Consider the following 20,842-nt stretch of genomic DNA (forward strand, 5'->3'; position numbering starts at 1 on the left):
GATGTTTAAAATGTATAACTCCACTTTGAAGATTATTCTACCTGCTTTCCAATTCCATTATTTACTACTTTTTTTGTATGTATTTTTTATCTCCTACTTTTTAATCCTACTTTATTTCATATTATTTTATGCCACTTTGTTTATAAATTTTTTGTAATCTATTTCTTTTTGAAGCTCACGAACGGACGTAAGTCTTGTGAGCTCCACATTCTATTTCTTGTAATAATTTTTGTATGTACATTGTCAATTTGATTTTCTATGTTGTACAAGAGATGAATGAATAAACTTGAAACTTGAACTTGAACTTGAGTAACTCATAAAATATGATATGAGACTTACCCTGTAACTCCGGTTGTTTTCTCCAACTTTATAAAAATATTTCACATATATATCTTATTCAATGTTTTATAAAATTCATCAACATTAATTTTTCTAATATTTCAAAATCAACGGGAAAATGTTTTTTTTTTTTTTACAAGAAACAAAGCTATCAATGAAATATGTATTACAATATTTATTTGAAATATGTACATGATTTTGTTGTTTCTGACAAGAAACTACCACGTTGCTGGATATAACATTGAAAAGTTTGTAAGAATATATTTTTCCGAACTTAATACGATGTAAAACTGAGTAAGTTTAGCCAAAGAGATGAGTGTTGAAGCATGAGGGTAAGGGGAGTCATAGATAGTTATAAGAATTTGGAACTGTGCTGCGACGCGAACCACTGTTATTGTTATTGTCTACTTGTTATTGTTATTGTCTAGAAGGCGTAGAGGGCGACGACCCGGTAAGTCAAACAACCCACCCCTCCCCGCACACTCATGCCAAAAATTGCGCCACTGCTCCTGCACTCACTCTAGCAGTGTGTCCAGCCGTAGTACATTTTGCGAGGGATATTTTGATAATTAGTACTTAATTTTTCCCGGGCTGGACACACTGCATTCTAGTCTGTCTTGTGTTGTGTAGTTGTGATAGTTGGCTAGTTGCTTCTTGCTTGTCAAGTGAGTTATGACACGGTCGCGTTCGCGTATAACCTAATTTCATGTGTTGACGTGTTGTTAGGGCTGCAATTGTTAGAATTGTGCACAGTATGTAGTGTTTTTAGAGTAAGTGTTTATTTTGTCGGCTTCTGCATTAGTGATTTTTTTTGTAGCCTATAATGGATAAATTCATCACTAAGAAGCCTCGCATTGACACTGCAACCCCGGCAAATGTCGAAACAACTGCTTCAACATCAGGCGTGAGCTTTTCACAGCAAAATACAAAACCTAATGACAAGCCTATTGGAGGAAGATCGTTCCAGAAGTCTTGGGTGACTAAATATAAATGGTTACAATATGACGCAACAATGGATAAAGTTTTTTGTCAGACCTGCAAAGAGGCAGAGGCCAAGGGCCTTCTCCAATTGACTACCAAGAAAGAAGATGCGTTTACTACTGTTGGTTTTTCTAACTGGAAAAAGGGATTGGACAAATTTCGTACTCATGAAAATACGTCTGTGCATAAGGAAGGAGTTTTAAAACTTTCATCTTTAGCAAAACCAAGTGTAGCCGCTCAATTAAATGATCAATTGAACAGTGACATGAAGAAAGCCCGTTTGGCTCTTGAAATTATTTTTACAACAGTTAAGTACCTTTGCCGGCAAGGTTTGGCCATAAGAGGACATGAAGATATTAACTCAAATTTTTTGCAATTGCTAGAACTTAGGAAAAAAGACGTTCCTGAGTTAAAAGACTGGTTGGGGCGTTCTGGGTATAAATGGATCTCACATGACGTTCAAAATGAGATAATTGATATATTGGGCAAATCTGTTGTGCGCTCAGTGCTAGATAAAATCAAGAATAGTGAACACTTTTCAATTATTGTGGACGAAACAAGTGATATATCGATTCATGAGCAAGTGTCATTTTGTGTTCGAACTGTAAGTGACGATTTAATAATCAATGAAGACTTTATTGGTTTATATGAGACTCCTAATACCGAAGCACAAACTCTTTTCAAAATTGTTAAGGACATTTTTGCGCGGCTTAATTTACCTATTGAAAAATTGAGAGGACAGTGCTATGATGGAGCGGCAAACATGAGAGGAAGATTTAAAGGCCTGCAAAAGTTACTTTTGGATATTCAGCCCCAGGCACACTACGTGCACTGTACAGCCCATAGTTTGAACTTAGCAGTGCAGGACAGCCTTTCTTGCCTCCCATGCATGAGGGATGTTATGGCCTTAGCCAAAGATCTAATAAATACAGTTAAGGAATCTAACAAAAGAATCAATTTATTTAGAAACATACGCCTCGAAAGTGAAAATAATCAAGCCAATCTTCGACCACTTTGCCCGACCCGATGGACAATGCGAGCTTCAAGTATACAGAGGATTTTGAAAAACTATGAAGATCTCCTACAGTTTTTTGAGATATTTTCCTCAACAGACAAAACTGAAGCAGGTTATAAATGTGCGGGTTTTCTTGAATCTATGATACTGTTCAGGACTTATTTATTTTTGAATTTATATTGCCATGTAATGAACGTAGTAGAAGAAGTTAACGAAAACATTCAGAGCCCTCATCTAAGTGTAACTGAAGTGGAAGGCATGTTTAAAGGATTGATTAGCATTTTAGATGATAAGCGAGATGGCTTTGAGGAGTTTTGGAAGTCGTGCTTAAAAAACAAATTTTCACAAGTAGAAGAGCCTGTGATTCCAAGGAAACGGCGCGTTCCAAATAGATATGAAAACGACGGAGCCAGCTCACCACATAACTTCAACACCCCAAAGGACTACTTCAAAGCTCTCTACATCGAGGTGTGTGAAACGGTGCGATCTTGCATCAAAGAACGCTTTGAGTCCACGGGCTTGTCGCGGCTCGTTGCGGTCGAAAAAGAGTTTTTGAGTGTGTTAGTGGCGAACGAAGAAGGTTCAAGTTTCGAACAGTCGAAAGATTTTTTTAAAAATGACCTGGATGTTGAAAGGTTGCAAATACATCTAAACATGTTAGCCGATATTAATAGGCAAAATAATTTAAAAATGAAATCAATGCGTGATGTAAGGAAATATCTTTCACAAGAGCCAGCCATTAAAAAAATGCTGTCAGAAGTGGTTAAAGTGATCAAGCTTCTTCAAGTAGTGCCAATTTCGTCGGCAACGGCAGAACGCTCTTTTAGTGCACTCCGTCGACTGAAGACGTATCTGAGATCAACAATGGGACAGAAACGGCTGAACAATTTAGCAGTCCTTCACGCCCACCGTGATGTCCTGGACGAAGTTCACTTGAGCACGGTGATGAACGAGTTTATAAGCAGCAATGAACTCAGAAGGCATACTTTTTCAATGGTATAAGGAGAAGGACATTGGCCAATCAATGGATATGTATGTAAGTTAAACTGAATTAAATACAGTAATTATTTTATTCTTCATACTCTCTGTATTTTAAGTAAGTAGACCTAGGCTTTTTATCTTCTGAAAATTTGGCTTTTCGAGTAATATTAGATATTCTTTATGCTATTTTTAGTTCATTAATTTTGCTCATTTTTATTTTATTTTAGTGTGAAAGAGTAAAATGTGATTTGTTTCTGCCTATATTCTTTATACTGCATAATTAAATACAGCGTTTTAGGTCTTATAAATTCAAAATTGGTCCATGATTTAGGGACATTGGCCAACCAATCAATATGTATATATACATATTGGGTTAAATACAGTAATTTATTCTTCATACTCTCTGTATTTTTAATAAATAGAAAGAAGTAAGCTTTTTTCTTCCATAAATTTGACTTTTTGAAAAATATTTTATACCAGTAGTTAAATAAAGCATTTCTAGGCCTTATAAATTTAAAAAAAATTTGTTGGGCATGGCTTTCATGAGAGGTGGCTTAGCCTCCACGGAGAAACTTTGGTAATATGTTCAGGTAATCAAGATCCTATTGAGAATAATCATGTATGAATGTACCCTCTGTACAATATAGAATATTCAATGTCTACATTACATCTGAGTTTATCATTTGTAACCTTACCTTATCTTATTTCAACTTCGGAGAATTCATTGGTCAGAGCTCTGTTGAGAGGATATAATAGAGCGTGTTAATAGAGTACCAAAAATTTTGTTAACATAAAAAATATTAACACATCTTTAATGATAACATACCAACATTGTTGAGTCTATACTGATAACTCGTTCGATAGTTGTTATTAATGAGTACTGGTAATCATGGTATACAGTGATCATTAATAACAACTATCAAACGAGATCTAGACACTAAAGAAAGGGGAAATATAGGCAACCCTCTTACTAGGTAGACCTCTCCAACTTTCGGAGGATCTCCATTGGCTCTGTCTCACCAGCTCTGTCAATAGAGGAAATCCTAGAGTGTGTTATTGGAAAAATACAAAGGTGCCTACAAAAAATGTTGTGGGAGTCGTGATACTTTGATGCTGAGAGGCCTTAGAGGCCTTAATTGTGAATTGGAGGCCTCGTCCGCACTTTTTCTCAGATGACAAACAAGTGAATGAAAGTGAGACGGTGGGAGAGAGAGTAGATCGTGAATAAATGCGGTGATTAATACTATGAGTGAGGAGAGAACAAAGAGGAGAGAGAGGGAGGCGGCATCGTAGAGAGGACACACCCGCCCCCGCCAACCCGCCGCCACCAAACCAGTGACGGGGGACGCCAACTGCCAACAATCGATAAAGCCACGCCCGATCCCACTCCACACCCCTCCCGCCCCCGCACACCCCACTCGACCACCCCCCCCAGATCTGCATCTGGGCAGATCACCCTCTTAGCATCATCACACGTCCCGCTAGTAAGCAGTTCATACGCTGCTGCTCATAAATCATATTTATAAGTGGCACATGAATTGCTCTCTAATTTCATCAACGCTTGCATGACGCGAATCTCTGGTAGTGGTCAAGGGGGGAGGAGCTGATGAGGGGCGGTAGTGTAACGGAAAGAAGACACACACACACACACGCACATTCACACACACTAACAACAAGAGTAAACGTCGCGGCGCCGCCAAACGCGATGCTCGTCGTTTCACACGCCAGCTGCAAAATTCATTTCGATCCTCTCGCCAATTCGTATTCAATGAAAGTATGTCACCACGCCAACATACAATGCAATTGAGATGCTTCCAAGCGGGGAAGAAAAGCCATCAATCGGAGATGTATCAACAGAGTCGTTTGTCAGTGCACAGGCTAATCGAAGGATGTCAACAACTGACAACCATTTGGATTCGCGCAACTGGGGACAAAAATTTTGTGATGTGGTGTTGCTGAAAAATTATAATGGCTGCAATCGGGATGGATCACAAAGCTGCCTAGTGGTCACAGGAGATATATCAAAACTTAACGGGCAAGGCTTAATTCATTTTGCTGGTGATGCCAAATTACACATGAAAAGTATCTAATTATGATTTTGGTATTATTTATACTTACTTTTTATTTTATTATTTTATACTTTTGATTATAAGATTATGTATTTTCTTTTATTTGTTTTGAATATTTATTTATTGTATGGCAAATAAATGATTTGATAAATGAAAAAGGTATCAGATATACTTTTGATATCTTATTATCTCATTACTACTTCCTTTCGGAATGATAGTGAATATGAAAATAGTTTTGTACTTTTTAAAAAGTTGTCTTCATTGTTTTTAAGAGTTGTCACAGTTTTTTTGAAGCTTGTCTTGAAATTAATGAATCGAGAATCTCTCTAGTGTCGAAAATATATGTCTATAAAACTGCAAAAAGTATTCAAGATAATGTGGATTACGAAATGATAAATTCGATGACTGTTTCTCTTAGGAATTTGCATGATAGGTTGAGAGCAGTACACCTCAAATAACTTCTCTCTGTTATCGTAGATAATACCTACCGTACTATATAACCCCTGAAAATAAGTGTTGATGATAGAATGAAATACATTATGATCCTTATGATTAAAAACATCGTCATACAATTATAATTTACTGAAATAATGAACAATATATTGATAAGTATGTTTGGCTATTGTCATCCATTCGTTAGCTGCACTACATTTCAAGCTACATGAATCAAATCATTATGCATTTTACTGTTTCTATAGGAGAAGAATCATTTGTTAAAAGATAAAAAATATTTGTGAACCTTCAACTACTATCTAAAATAGTATGAAATATCATATTTATCCATTTCCTGTATAGGGCTACTTGTAATATAAATACAAAGGAAAATAAAAATCTCAGTACCATTTTTGAATTATTTTATCACAACATTTTTGACTTGAAAATGGTATCAATGTTGAAACATGTTGTGATGAAATAATTCAAAAAGGGTACTGAGATTTTTATTTTTCTTTATATTCATATGAAATATCACTTTCCTGATTGTTTGGGAATTCTTTTGGCCTTTGCATAGTAATGGAGGTAGATTGATTGCTCCAGTATCCAGTATCTTTCCAGTAGCCTAAAGTATCCTCTGGTTGAAGAAGTAACCAATGAAACTGCAATTGAAGAACATGAGCAGAAACGGGATAGATAATAGATCTATAGAAGCAAAAATGGTATAGATATTACAGTTTTATTGATATTGTTTCATTTTAGTTTCAAATTATATTGTTACTGATCAGAGTAGCCACTATTCAAGCTTCTTGTATCAGTAAACATTATTTTATTGTGAAAGTATTTTAGCGCATACAGCAACCATGGAATTTCAGCTCACCATCGTCGTATTCTGATAAGTCCCTTTACAGTTCCTTTGACTGTCGTATTCCTCAATCCATATAACCATTGTTCCGGAGCGTACTAACAAAGTTATTGAAGCCATTATGATCGCCAATGTTTGTAGTGGTCAGGAATAATATTTCTGACAGTTCAAGCAACATGAATCAAATCATTATGCATTTTAATGTTTCTGTAGGAGAAGAATCATTTGTTAAAAGATAAAAAATATTTGTGAACCTTCAACTACTGACTAAAATACTATGAAATATCATATTTTCTGTATAGGGCTACTTGTAATATGAATACAAAGAAAAATAAAAATCTCAGTACCCTTATAAGATCCAATTGAAATAAGAAGGAGGTGTAAAGGAAAAGATCTTAAGTTTGTGATTTAGATATAAAGATAATATCAAATCTCTTGAATTGTTGTGGAACACTTATATGAATAAACTCAGTCGAAAAATTGGGATATATTCTTACTGTTCATTATTGACATATTGGCTGAGGAAGAAATACTTCCATTCCATGACTGAGATACTGATGTGAGTCAACTATATTTATCGCAAGTCCTTCTTTTTTGTATTTTTAAAAAATAGCTCCCCATAATCAGGAAGATGGTCGCTCATTGGCCAAGCTTTGTAAAGTTACTCAAAAAACTTGACAATGCACAAAATGATTTTCAAAGAAAATCCAAGTGAATTCTGTTAACCAACCTGAAAATCAATTTCTCATTTGATTCCATTTGTCACCTTATACAGTACACACAGAAAATAAATAAGAACAGTATTTCCATAAAAACGTCCCCATTACAAAAGTAAGAGAATAGAACTAACTATTTCATTTATAAACTAAGCTATGGCCATTCTTGAGATATCAGAGACTTGTCATAATCAAGTAGTTCAAATAATTGAAAAAAAACGTTCAAACTAGAAAATTTGAAAGAATGAAGAAAATGGCTATTTTATATTTCAACTAAGCTGCTAACCATTCTTGAGATATCAGAGGCTGGTCATCAACTCATAACCGAGTAGTTCTAATGATTCAAGAAAAACGTTCAAACTAGAAAATTTGAGAGAATGATGAAAATGACTATTTCATAATTGAACTAAGCTATCTATGATCATTCTTGAGATATCAGAAGTTGGTCATAACCAAGTAGCTCAAATGATTCAAGAAAAACGTTCAAACTAGAAAATTTGAGAGAATGAAGAAAATGACTATTTCATAATTCAACTAAGCTATGGCCATTCTTAAGAAACTACAGCTGACCAATATCAAGTATTTCAAGAATGATTCAAGTGGAGGAGATTCGACCACTTCTCCTAAACATAGTTACCAATCAAGACAAGAGACCACTGGAGATTAACTAAATAATTTCGAACACTAAAATCAGTCATTGAATAGAACGAGCAGCGATTCAATGTTACGAGGTGAAGCAAATAGCCAATGTCTCAGTCAGTTAACAATCATGTATTTGCTTGAATACACAGGCGAAGCAGTAACAACACATATGACCATCGTAAACGAATACTTGTCGAGTGATAATTGTTTATTGCCTGTTGAGAAGGGGGAGGTGGGAAGGATATGGGAATAGAGAGAGGCTTTGATAATAGAAATGGGTTGAGGGGGAGTTTGGGGACACTGAAGAAAGTGAACGGCTGCCCCCCCGGATGAGGGCGGGGGGGAGACTGCCACCCCCTGGGGCGGCACGCGGGGTGGCAAACTTCTCATCGGTTTCAGTGGCCTCGTTTTGATCCCCCCTCATCCCCTTCAGTACCACCCCCTTCCGCTTGACTTGCTAAGCTTATCTCTGGGGTTGAATTAAACACAACGACTTGTCCCTCTCCTAGCATTACGATCGACGGAATGAATTCGAAAACAAGCTTTGGGAGTGCCCTCCAATACCCCGCAACCTCTACTACATCGGTCGTCCTCCCTGATTGAGGTGCTCCGCGACAGCAAGACCTTCTCAACGGAGAGCTTCTCTAGATTTTCTGCTACTGCTGCTTTCTAACAGCCTCACGATCGACCAATCTTTGTGCTGTGATGGATCGATTCTATCACATTCTCACGCTAACACTGAACTTTGATAAAATTATTGCTGGTCATGAATCAACCGTCTCCAAAAAAGTAAAACTATCAGAATTCGCACTCTCTATATCGAGAATCACACGAGAAACTATGGATTGAAGCCCCACATATCGGTGTCGATAAAAGTGATTGTTACGGTAAGAGAATATTAATCCCAAAAGCTGTAATGTAGCTGTATTCATACTCGCTTGACCGTGCTGGGTGGAAATAGTTCTATCAGGGATCATGAGAATTATATTTCCAGTGAGCCCGTCACTTCCACGGATACTGATTTGTGGGAATCCAGCTTTGTATGTTCAACAATAACTCTTGAAAAAATTGATCAATAAGCTTCAAACTTTGAATACGTATTCTTCGAACCTTTTTACAATTCAAGTTCGTTAGACAACAAAATTGACTCACCCCTTTAATGCTTCTGACGCGTTACTGCTATTCTCAACTGTGAATAATCGACATTTTAGATTAATAAATACGGCAGGTCACTTATATCAAGCGTTGTTTATCAACACTTGTATTTGTTTCTCATAGTTGTATAATGAGTTATTGTATATAGTTGGAAATTTTGTTGTTGTTTAACAGTTCTCATGAACATATTTGAAATACTTGTTTCGACGAACAGTGGCTAACAGTGGAGTTCAACCTTCATTGCTCAACAGCTAATGACCAATAGTTGGGCTACACCCATAATAGGCCTTTATTATGCAGCACAATGTTCAAGTTTCCAGTCTACTAGATTGATGATGATGTAACAAGCTCAGCTAGTATCTGAAATTGTTTCAATCAAGTGAATTGTTTTGAGGTTTTCAGTCGTTTCCATTCAATTAGTTATATAAGACATAAGAAGTAATCATTGCCTTAGTTTTCAAAACACGTTATAAGAGTAATGAGGCTATTACAGTAAAGCTTTAACATTATAGCTGAAGAAAATGACTGATATCTCAAGTACATTCTTCGATTCGACGTACATTCCTCATAACTACGGGATATGACTGCTACTTGAACTATTCAATGATTGAAATTTGAGATGATCAAGGACTTGATCATTTCTAGTGTTTCAAAGTAGAATCATAAAGAAAAGATGACAAAAGTTATGCTCATACGACATTGAATATTACTCTTATTTTAGTAGAATTAATTCATATCATAATCGATTAATTATTACATCAGTAATATTGAATTCCGTCTTATTAGCTACTCTTACTGGAGATACCTATGCTATGCTTTTTACTCTGAGGTAGAATCAGAGACAAATCAATAATATAGGTATCTAGATAAAAAAATTAAATACTATCATTACTCTATGGTAAAACTCAGCAAAAATCAAATTTTTTCAGCTCCACTACATGACAAAATGAGTATTTTGCATAACTAATGAATAATGTTGGCTTTACGTTTGAGTTATTTTAGAGAATATATCAAATTTTCCCGTTGTCTCTGGTTTCTACCGTTTTATGGCTGTAAATTACACTATTTTGTTGTACATTGTGAAGTATATGAAATTAGTCAGGGAAATTCATCGAGTCGTGTCAGCGCGTTGATGAGGCAACGAAGCAAAGCCGAGGCAGCAGCTGCTTGTGCTGTGAAGCATCGTTAAGGAAGTCACTTTCAATAATGAGAACCCTTAAGCGAAACTCCAGCACTAGCTGTGGACCCCACTCACCAACACAAACACACAATCTCGCATATTGATGTGTACGCGGCTCCACTTCATACACATTCCAACTACGATGTAATCGAAACAAAATTCACAAGTAGGGTACTTTGTAACCACAGCTTGGTTTGCTTTCAACTCATGAATTGCAACTTGATGAATGTGGAGTGTTACGAGGCAAGAGTCGATTCAATTCAGAAAGTGATGTTTTTCACAAAAAAAATCTCATTACAATAATTAACACTTATTATGAGTATCATAATATTATTGTAAGTCGGAACAGGCAAATATGTCTAATCCTTGAAGGCAAGAAGAAGAAGGAGATCATGAACTGGTTATTGATATTATATAGATAATCTCCCAAAGAAATCCAGCTATGGAAACCATAGAGATGCAGATCTCTCATAGAAATCCCATAGAAATCTCGATATTTCCTATTATTTAATAGAAATAGATCTCCCATAGAGATCCAGCCATGTAAACCTGTACGGAGTATGATTATAAATTTTGAGAGATCATCTAAAATCATCTTTCAACTAAATCCGTAAGAAGGATAGCTCCACAACAAATATGCTTTAGTAATTTGTCAAGTTTGGCTACAAAATTATTGACTATTATGGTTTGCAGAGAGTGAAATATTCAAAATGAAAAAAGATTCTGGGGAGAGATTGGGAGAGAAATGTAAATTAGAGGAAATTAATTGGAATTAGGGAGATGGGAATAGGTAAAGGGAAGCGTAGTTTCAGGAAGAAATTTTGATTCGTGGTGAACCATTGTACACATCTTACGCATAACCTGAGAATATTACACACGAACATTTAATCTATTTTCTTCTAACTTTTTGATGAGTCCTGTAGCTCCACCTGGAGAGTTTTGCTCCGAGCCTCCTCAAAAAATATTCATATTCAAATGAGATTTCAACGATAAGTATTGCAAATGTGCTACTTCTCTTTCAAGTGCGAAAAGTAAATATTATGAGCGATGTAATTTTTTCACGGTAACAGAGAGTATCAATAATTGCTCGACATGGAGGAACTGTATAGAAGAGGATATTGGTTCTGTATCAAAATAATTCATAATACCCACAGCTATAGGCTCCATTATATCGAGAATATACATTTCCACATGAGTGTGATCCCGGTTTGTTCAATACTAATACAGATATAGAATGTTGTTTTACAAAACGGGATGATAATAGTGATGTTTAGTCACCAATCGCCTCCGTCTTCTGAAAGATTTTGATACAAAATCATAATTTTACGAGCACATTATCACATTTGAAGCTCATAGCTTGCAAATAGTTGTGTCATTGTTGTTTAGCTTGAATGTGGAGGGATCCGTGGTCTAGTGGATAGAGTGTTTGCGTAGCAGCATAGAGATCCCGGGTTCAAACCCTCTCGTTACCAAAAGTTTTTTAACCAGATCACTCCCGAGTTATCGGATGGGCACGTTAAATTGTCGGTCCCGGCTGAAGAATGACAGTCGTAAGACTCATTGACGGCTCAAATTATATATTCAGGCGGTGGGAACTTCCCGCAAGGGACTCCCCACCAACAAAAGCCATACGAATTCACTTTACTAGCTTGAATGTATCGAGTTTCACTGGAACGACGACATTCATACACGGTAGTCAGCGACTCTGAATAGAGGAATGTGGTCACTCTCCCAAAGTTAAAATCAAGAATGGAACATTACAGTGTTTTTTCAATATCTCTATGGGATTTTCGTGAATATATTGTTGAACACCAAAGATTTCGGGTACAATATGAAATCTTTGAATTTAATTTTAGTAGAACGACATAAATATTCTACCCAGAATCTGTCACAGTTGTTTTCCTCTGTGGAGACAGTTGCTCTCACGTTAACGAAGAAAACAAGTGGCCAGAAGTGAATATGGATGATTAAATGACGAACAAGAGCAAAAACAGGTCACAGCTGTTCTTTTGACAGGCCCACTCGTCTCTAATCTCCTCCGATAGCTCCCAATCTGACAATCTGTCAGGTAAAACGCAATACCTGCTGACTAGCGCTGACATCACAGCCCAGTTAATCGAATAACGCTCACAGTCTGCCACCTCCTCTGCTACCTCTACCACCACCTCCACCACCACCTCCATCACCACAGGTCACCTACTTGACCATGTTCTGAGCACAACCTTCTCGACAGTACTGTATTAGCTCAATAGATTCAGATATTGATGACTTTTGGAACGTCCTCTCTGTTAGTATAGTTTTAAGGTGCGAACAGAACGAGTGAGTCGCGGTGGAGATCGATGCCACTAAACAGCTGAGCAATGATAAATACATTTGGAGTCATTGATATAGATGTAATAGGTATAGACAGGACTGCCCGCAGGGAGGGGGGATTCAACTGCGTGAAAAAGAACTACGTGGACTATCTGCTTCACCAACAATGTAATTTTTGACATAAACCATGAGATATCTTCTCATGCTAACTTCCTCTATGCTATTGCCTAGCGAAATCGATCTAGATGATTCAATGTCTCAGTCACATTTGTTAATTAGTGACAAGTTACACATCTGGTGTAAACTATAATAATATAACGTGCGTTTTGAGGAGCAGTTATATTTTGAATCGAGTTTACCCAAGTTTTAATTGCCAGGATTTTATAGAAAGTGCCGCTTTGAGACCTGTAATCAAAATATTATCTAGAGTTAAAGTTAGGAACTCCGACGAATCATGTGGAATAATCCAACTTGTATAACAATCAAGTATATAACTTGTATATAATATACTTGTAAGATAATAATCTCCGCTGGCACTCTCAATCAAAGTTTGCTTATGAAACTGAGACGAAGCTTGCACAGCTCAGTAGGTTTGGAATAATAATATTGAGAATAGGTTCCGTGGCAAGGAGGTGCGCTTCTATTTGGACTGAAAATCAAGGCAGATGAGTCGAGGACATTTCAGGCAAGACGTTTTCGAGGCAGGAAATTCGGTTTCAATGGAGGAAATACATTCAGCTCTTATTTCCACTCCAGAAACAAAATTTCCGCCTTCCAGTTTTAGCTGCTGGCACTTTCCTGGATTGGTTTAACGAGAAGTCAATATTCAGCGAATGATCAACTCCACCCTACCAATATAATTCACCCTAACTGGTATAGAGACTTGAATGGGATTGACAGTCATTTTGGTTTTATAACTGAAAATCGATGGAATCAATATTTATTTTGATGCATAATTGACCTATAGTATTATTTTATTTATGTATAGAGGTGGTTCAGTGTTTCATTGTTGAAATCAACGTGATAATTTGGTATTTTCCATTGTATGACGTCACATTACAAGGTTTTATAAATTTTTGACTAAGTTTCATTTATTAGACGTATTGAGTGATGTGCTATAGTATGAGTTTTCATTGTTGAGTAATAAGTTACTTGTTTATAGAATACTAGTAGGTAACCCGTGCTTCGCAAGGGTCTATTTCAAAACTGCAAAATGAAAACTTGACGTAATAAAAAATCGAAATTTGAAAATAGACCTATAACCATCCTCGGTTAATGAAGAGTCTAAATGCAAAATTTCAAATTAATCAGTTGAGTATATTTCAGACGTGATGATGCGTCAAACATAATTCCCTATTCCTTACGTGTATAAGCCAGTTCTTTCCTTTATTATAGTATAGAAAACTGAAGAATACATAATACTTGGAAACCTCACAGAATCATAGTGATTTTTCCAATACATCAATTAATTTTGGTTCGATTAGGATCCTCCTCAATTTGAATCAGGCAACCTTTTGTTTTCCCAATTCCAAACAAAATACCTAAAATACTCGTTTCACTGGGAATTCGTGTCTGATAGTACATTATAACTGAAGAATATAAATTATTGCTTATTTTACTGTGATCTATTCATGTTTTTCTTATGAAATTCAATTATAGGCCTACAGCATGAAGACTATGTCCAATTCATTTGTACTGGTGGCAAAATTTTACATTAAAAATAATTATTCGATAAAATCCAAGTTCAATCCCTTAAAAAAATAATTGATAATAATACGTTTCGAAGGAAAAAATTAAGAACAAAAAAATGGGAAGCCTCGGGGGATTCAAACCGAGGAAACATCGCTCCGTAAGCAGGCCTTTTACCGCTGCGTTACATAGACGTTCATAAATGGTAGTCTTATAACCTGCTCATAAAAAGACACACTTTGGGCTATGAAACTTCATGTAGCCTACGGTAGCATAGATGAATTTGAACATTAATTCTGAAAAATCTAGAAGGAAAATTGAAATTTGGGCTTCCAGGTGCACGAGATTGATATTTTTAGAATCTATGTACAAAATTTGGAGATCTAAATCATTCCCGTTTTCCGGTATGCAATCCACAAGTTGACATGTTTTGATGCGAACAAACGAACAAACGAACAAACGAACACACGAACAAACACAATCCTACTCTCGCTTATTATATAGAAGATGACCAAGCTTGATGATCTTCAAAATGAACTCATTGTTAAATTCTCACATATTTTCTTCTTCTTCTGTTAACGTTACGTACCACAGAGTTATGTCATTCAACTAATCTTGAATCCTATCTTATTATAATATCAAATTTGCTCACCAAGTCATTACAGCTCTATTCACGGTCAATAGAAGAGTAATAATATTAACAGCCCATGTTTGTTTGAAACTCTCCAAGTTTCTGTCAGTTTACTAGTCATCAATATATGCTTTTTTTAGCATTTTGTCCGTTTTGCTTTGTTTTTTTTTTTTGAAAGCAGCATTGATATTCTCAAGTATTTTTATCAAAATTCTTCCAACTGAGAGTAAGCCTTTTTATGAAAGTGCAAATACTATAGTCGCACTTATACACTATTCTACTTGAGTTATACTGTATATATGTTTCACTACTACACTTCTAAACCCTTTCTTCAATCTGGATAGTATCAAGCTTGTGCTTACGAATTCATTTCACATTATTCGACTTTCATAGTATTCCGGTGCATTTCCGCTCCCTGGCTTCGGAAGTGAATCCAAAATAAATTCAGACAAACTTGAAAAATGATATGAAACCGCACTACAAAATTTGAAAGTATAAACGTGAAATACTGGCAAGTTAACTGGATACAACAAGCGGACTAGTCTGGCAAGATGCCTGAAGCCAGAACCATGGCGAAGGATATTTACGACTCAATTCCTAACTATTCCGTGAAAATAATTACGAGAATTCCAAATGCGCAGGATGTATGAATTCACAGATAGAATGTGGCCGAGCTACTTTCTAAGTAGGTGCTTGGATTTGCTTCAATGTATATGTCAGAACAAAATGCATTGCTAAGCGATAAACCAGGTCTCGATACAAAAATATAAAGTTTCAGATACAATTTCAAGTACTGTATTACTTCTCAATTGGGATGTACTACATCCATTCAGCAAAAGGATTGAGAAAGACTCTGAAGAATAAAGTCCAGATGATTTGTAATCATTTGCTATCCTATACTTTTAAACGAGCAATTTCTGTTTAGATGTTTATATATCTGTATGTGACCGGATTTCGAAAACGGCTTTAACGATTCTCACGAAATTTGGAACAAAATAGGTTTATGATATAAAAATTCCATTGCACTACGTCTCAACCCTGAGATAACTCGCTGAAGGACATTATAAGGATAAATACGTACTTGGAAAAACAGCTGGAAATTTTGTCGTCTGTCGATACCGTAATGGAAGCAAGTAAGCGAGTGCATGTGTGCGCTATTTCTCAGCTGGGGACTATTTCACAAGAGGAATAATCTAGCAAGAGAAACTGATTTTTGTTTATTTTTCTCTTTTTTTAAAACATGTTCACACCAGAAAGCCCAAAATAATAGCTAGATGCTGTTAGTGTAGAATAGTAAATACCTATATTAACAAATATTATAGCATACATAGTAGCCTATATCATTTCATAGTATATCTTTCATAGAATTCATAGTATATCTATTTGTAATTGATGATGTGTTTGTTTTTTAAAGTGTGAATAAATTTTTATTTTGATGAGTGATAGTAGCTTAACCTATATTTTGATTTGGACTGTAGTATAAATTTGAAAAGGGGCAGTTTTGGGCATAAGCCTGTTGTGCCTCCTCATATAACTGTAAAAATAATGGTATGACTGAGGAAATAAATATAAACTATAAGTTCAATAGAAATGGAAATGAAAATCTCAGTACCCTTTTTTGAATTATTTCATCACAGTGAAAAAATAGGGTAATAATTAAAAAAAGGGTACTGAGATTTTTATTTTTATTTCTATTTATATACAAGTAGCCCTATACAGAAGAGAGACTATAAATTCAATCTTTCGTTACAAATTTTCTATGCTTCCACACTCCAGAGCAAAGCTCGGTCCCCCGATATTTATATTGATATAAGGAATCACATCATCATGGACTTAATTATTATGACATTGTATAAGAAAAACAGTTATCTTCAAATTTGATCACGGATGTTTTATTACTCACGCTTCAATCTTACAGTATGACTTCCTCTTCAATCAATGAAGAGTGAGATTGTTCTACTTACTAATAATCATTATTTTTAGAGCGAGTGGAATATGTGCTGGGAGAAAATAGCCATTCTCCATGGAACATCTTTGATAACGATTGTGGAATTTTCTGATCAAGACACCTGGGCCCAATTTCTAGGAAACTTATTGAATCTAATATACTAGTAGTTCTGTGAACAGTGGACCTCGCGCTCAGTAAGTTATGTTTTATAAAAAATTAATAAATAATTTATCAATCTAAAATGTCTAGAAAAAATCCTAAATAAGCATATAGCTTTCTGTCCTATCGTACCGTGAAGTGTCGTCCCGGAATGTGAGTGTAAGCGCTGTTATCAGGTCTGGCTGCAACTGTCTACATCGTTGATGGAAAGATACATTTTCAAGATGTTCGATGTTTTTGATGGGATAGTATTAAGGTGCGTACAGATATACGCGCCGCGAACAGAATTATTCATCATAAATCAGCTGTCTAGTGAACTCTAAAGCTGCGTACATATTTACGCGCCGCGAACATGAGCAATTCACTTTTAATCAGCTGACTATATCTGTATTTTTACAGAAACGGTAATATACAGATATAAAAAGCTTGGCATCAGCCGATTAAAAGTGAATTGCTCATGTTCGCGGCGCGTAAATCTGTACGCACCTTTAGAGTCCACTAGACAGCTGATTTAATGAATAATTCTAATGTCTGATTTTTACGGTAATATTGACGTTGAAAGGAGACTCCTTTTCCTTTTGTATTATACTTAAGATGCGGAATTTAAAAAAAAACCGTATGTATACGTCGACGCGAAATTCAAAAAGGAACATACCTGTCAAATTTCATGAAAATCTATTCGCTGTGAATGCGGAACATAAATATAAACATATAAACATGAAGAAAAAGCAAAACCGTTGACTTGAATCTTGGACTTCACTTTGCTCGGTCAACTATAAAACCTGTAAAACTGTCCCCTGAAGTATGATCTCCGCTTGAAGTGTATTATTGTTTTCTTCAATTTTCTTGTTTTCTTCAAATCATCAATGAATCCCTTCATTCAAGTCGTATAATGTTATCTACTTGTACATGAATGCGACATATTGTATTGAATAACAGTTATAATATGAAAAAGAAATAACAAAAACAAAAACAGTCCAGCTATCTCTAGTTGACACGATAAAATCCATCAAAACTTTAACTTTCTGATTCTATCAGACTAGTTACTTTTTTATTCAATTTGAAACCTTACCTTTATTTTACAGTGTTCTGGAGCATGTCGAATTCTACTATAAGAGAGCTCTCGTGCTTCCTCGTGCCTTTCACGTCGTAGGGAATTTTTAAACTGGGAAATTATCAATGTTAGTAACATCATAATCATCATTTTACTTGAAGTATTACGCTTTTTTGAATAACCTTTTCCGGTACCAATCTCTTCCTCGGCATTCCCACATCTCTTTTCCCTGTAGGTTTGTATATTGAGCTAATAATCTGCATCTTATGACTCTATGATGATATGAATTATAAGTAATGTTGTTTGATTTGCCAGCAGGTCTGTGCTCGGAGGATGAGGAGCGTCTGGTGAGAGACCTGTTTCGTGGCTACAACAAACTCATTCGGCCTGTGCAGAACATGACACAGAAAGTCGACGTTCGGTTCGGTCTTGCCTTCGTTCAGCTCATCAACGTGGTAAGTGCTTCACTAATTAACAATCCTCAATTCAACAAATCATTATCATCATATCATAGGGATAACACCCACACCGATAACATGATAGAGAGGATCGTGTAAGTTGTATTGGATGATATTGTTTTTTCTGTGAACAATAAAAATTTCTGTAATCTGAATATCTGTCATATCTGTAAATGAATGGAGTCCAGCTCATAAACGTAGTGATCGTGCTTCATGAATAATAGAATTGAATCTATATTCAAAATATCGTTATAAAATGGATACAACTCCTCTGGATAACATTGTAACATGATCAATGACAAGATAACTCGAGTAAATGATATTGCGCTTTCTGTTAACAATAACGATACCTGTTGAAGTGAATGGAGTGAGAAGCAAGAGGTGGCAAGCTACCCCACCTTAGTTTATTTTATATTATTTGCAATACTCATGGCAATAAAACGAACAGGTCATGAACGTTGTATGTGCATATACTTCACGAATAATACTGGATTCAAGAGATTGAATCAATAGATTGATTGATTGATTGAGTACTTTATTTATGTAGATTACAATATATACTGGCTTATACACTTATATACAACAGCTCACAATACAGCAAAATTATAGAAGAATTTACATAACATAGACTAAGAAAATAATTATTGAACTGTATATGATATGAGAAAGAAATTTGTAATATAATAACTATAGATAATAATTATATTGTTATGCATCTACATAAATTGGCGGAGCTTTGGACATATCAATGTCCATTCTTCGGAAAGAATATTACAAATATCCTCCCCACTAACTCTCTACCAAAACGTCAATTTCATTATTTAAACTAAGGATTTATTTATTAATGAAAATATTGTAAAAGTTTTAATCAATATGAATATTTAAGAGAAAAAAACAGAAAATTGATAAAGTAAAATAATTATATAGGTAGATAAGATCAAATAATTGATTAATAAAATGAAGTAGGCTGAAAGTAGATCAGGGTTATCAACTTTCAGTAATATACAGAAGTATGCAGTGGATAATTGAAATAACATGAGTTTATATATATATATATATACAATTCGTTCTATAACAGGTTTAAAGGTTTTATATTGGTGGAATGGGTGAGGGGTGGTTGTCATGTGATCGTTCTAGGGCCGGACAGTTTCAGTCATTTGTTCCAAAAGATGTTTTTTTAAAGTCAGGATGAAGCTCGCTCGGCTCTCGATAGACCTGATAGGAACAGGAAGTGCATTCCATACACGACAGGCACTGACTAAGAAGGATTTTGTGAAAATAGTAGTTCGATGATTGGGCATCCTTAAAGTACTTTCTCCGGTTCTAGTATGTGAAGCATCTATTCTCCTACCTTCAGAGACAAATTTGAAATCATCTTTGAATAGAGGGATAACACTCAATTATAATATAAAAAGGATAACAGATATCATAGGGATCACGTTGATAACGTGATAACTGTAATTGAATGATAATATTGCTCTACTAAAAACGAAAATAGAAGAAATTTTTTTGTATTTGATCTTGATTACTTCCTTAAAATCAATTTCTCACCTTTTTCTGTTGTTTTTCTATTTTCGTGTCAACTAGTTTCTAAATTATCATGATATTCTTTCATTCTTCCTCATATCATTCATTTGGTCTTCTTAGTTACTAAGTTTCTCACCATCTGCTGCTGAACGGTTCTTGTGACCATATTTGGAATACTTGGGCGTGTCTAGTCTCGGCCAATGAAATGAGAGCTCAGCCTTCATTGGTCAACGGCTAATGGCTAATCGTACGGCTCCACCCATATTATGCTGTTCAATGTTTATTAGACTTCCAGTTAAATAGAGATTGATGATGCTGTAATAACTACTATAAAAAATGAATTGAACTGGAACCCTGAATTGTTCTAATAAATCAATGGTTTCCAACAAATCAAGTCATTTTCATTCAATAAGAATATTTGTAAATTGATGCTGCGTCACCGATTGGTTGTAGCCCCCACAGTTCAATTTACTTATTGGACTCCATATTGAAAAATTGAAATTTGATTAATAGATATCAAGTACCTTGATGATCAATCGGATTTTCAAAGTCATCGGAAAAGAATTCTATCATTTCTCGCCAAGCTTTGACAATAATTATTATTGCGATTGCTATGTTGCAGTACCCACTAATGTGAGTGCTTTATAATTCACGTTATAAGGTCAGCTCCTTTTTAACATTGGTTTGC

The 20,842-nt window shown here is 35.4% G+C and overlaps 1 protein-coding gene across 1 annotated transcript in view; it reads left to right on the forward strand.

The window, feature by feature from the left end:
* LOC111047516 (acetylcholine receptor subunit beta-like 1) overlaps window positions 1–20,842 on the forward strand; it is a 118,496-nt gene that overhangs the window by 39,349 nt on the left and 58,305 nt on the right. The window contains exon 2 of the mRNA XM_039419989.1: window positions 18,488–18,624. Coding sequence (XP_039275923.1) covers window positions 18,488–18,624 — 137 coding nt within the window. The remainder of the gene's footprint in view (window positions 1–18,487; window positions 18,625–20,842) is intronic.

The sequence above is a fragment of the Nilaparvata lugens genome, chromosome 2, assembly GCF_014356525.2.
Source record: "Nilaparvata lugens isolate BPH chromosome 2, ASM1435652v1, whole genome shotgun sequence".
In the NCBI taxonomy this organism is placed as follows: Eukaryota; Metazoa; Arthropoda; class Insecta; order Hemiptera; family Delphacidae; genus Nilaparvata; species Nilaparvata lugens.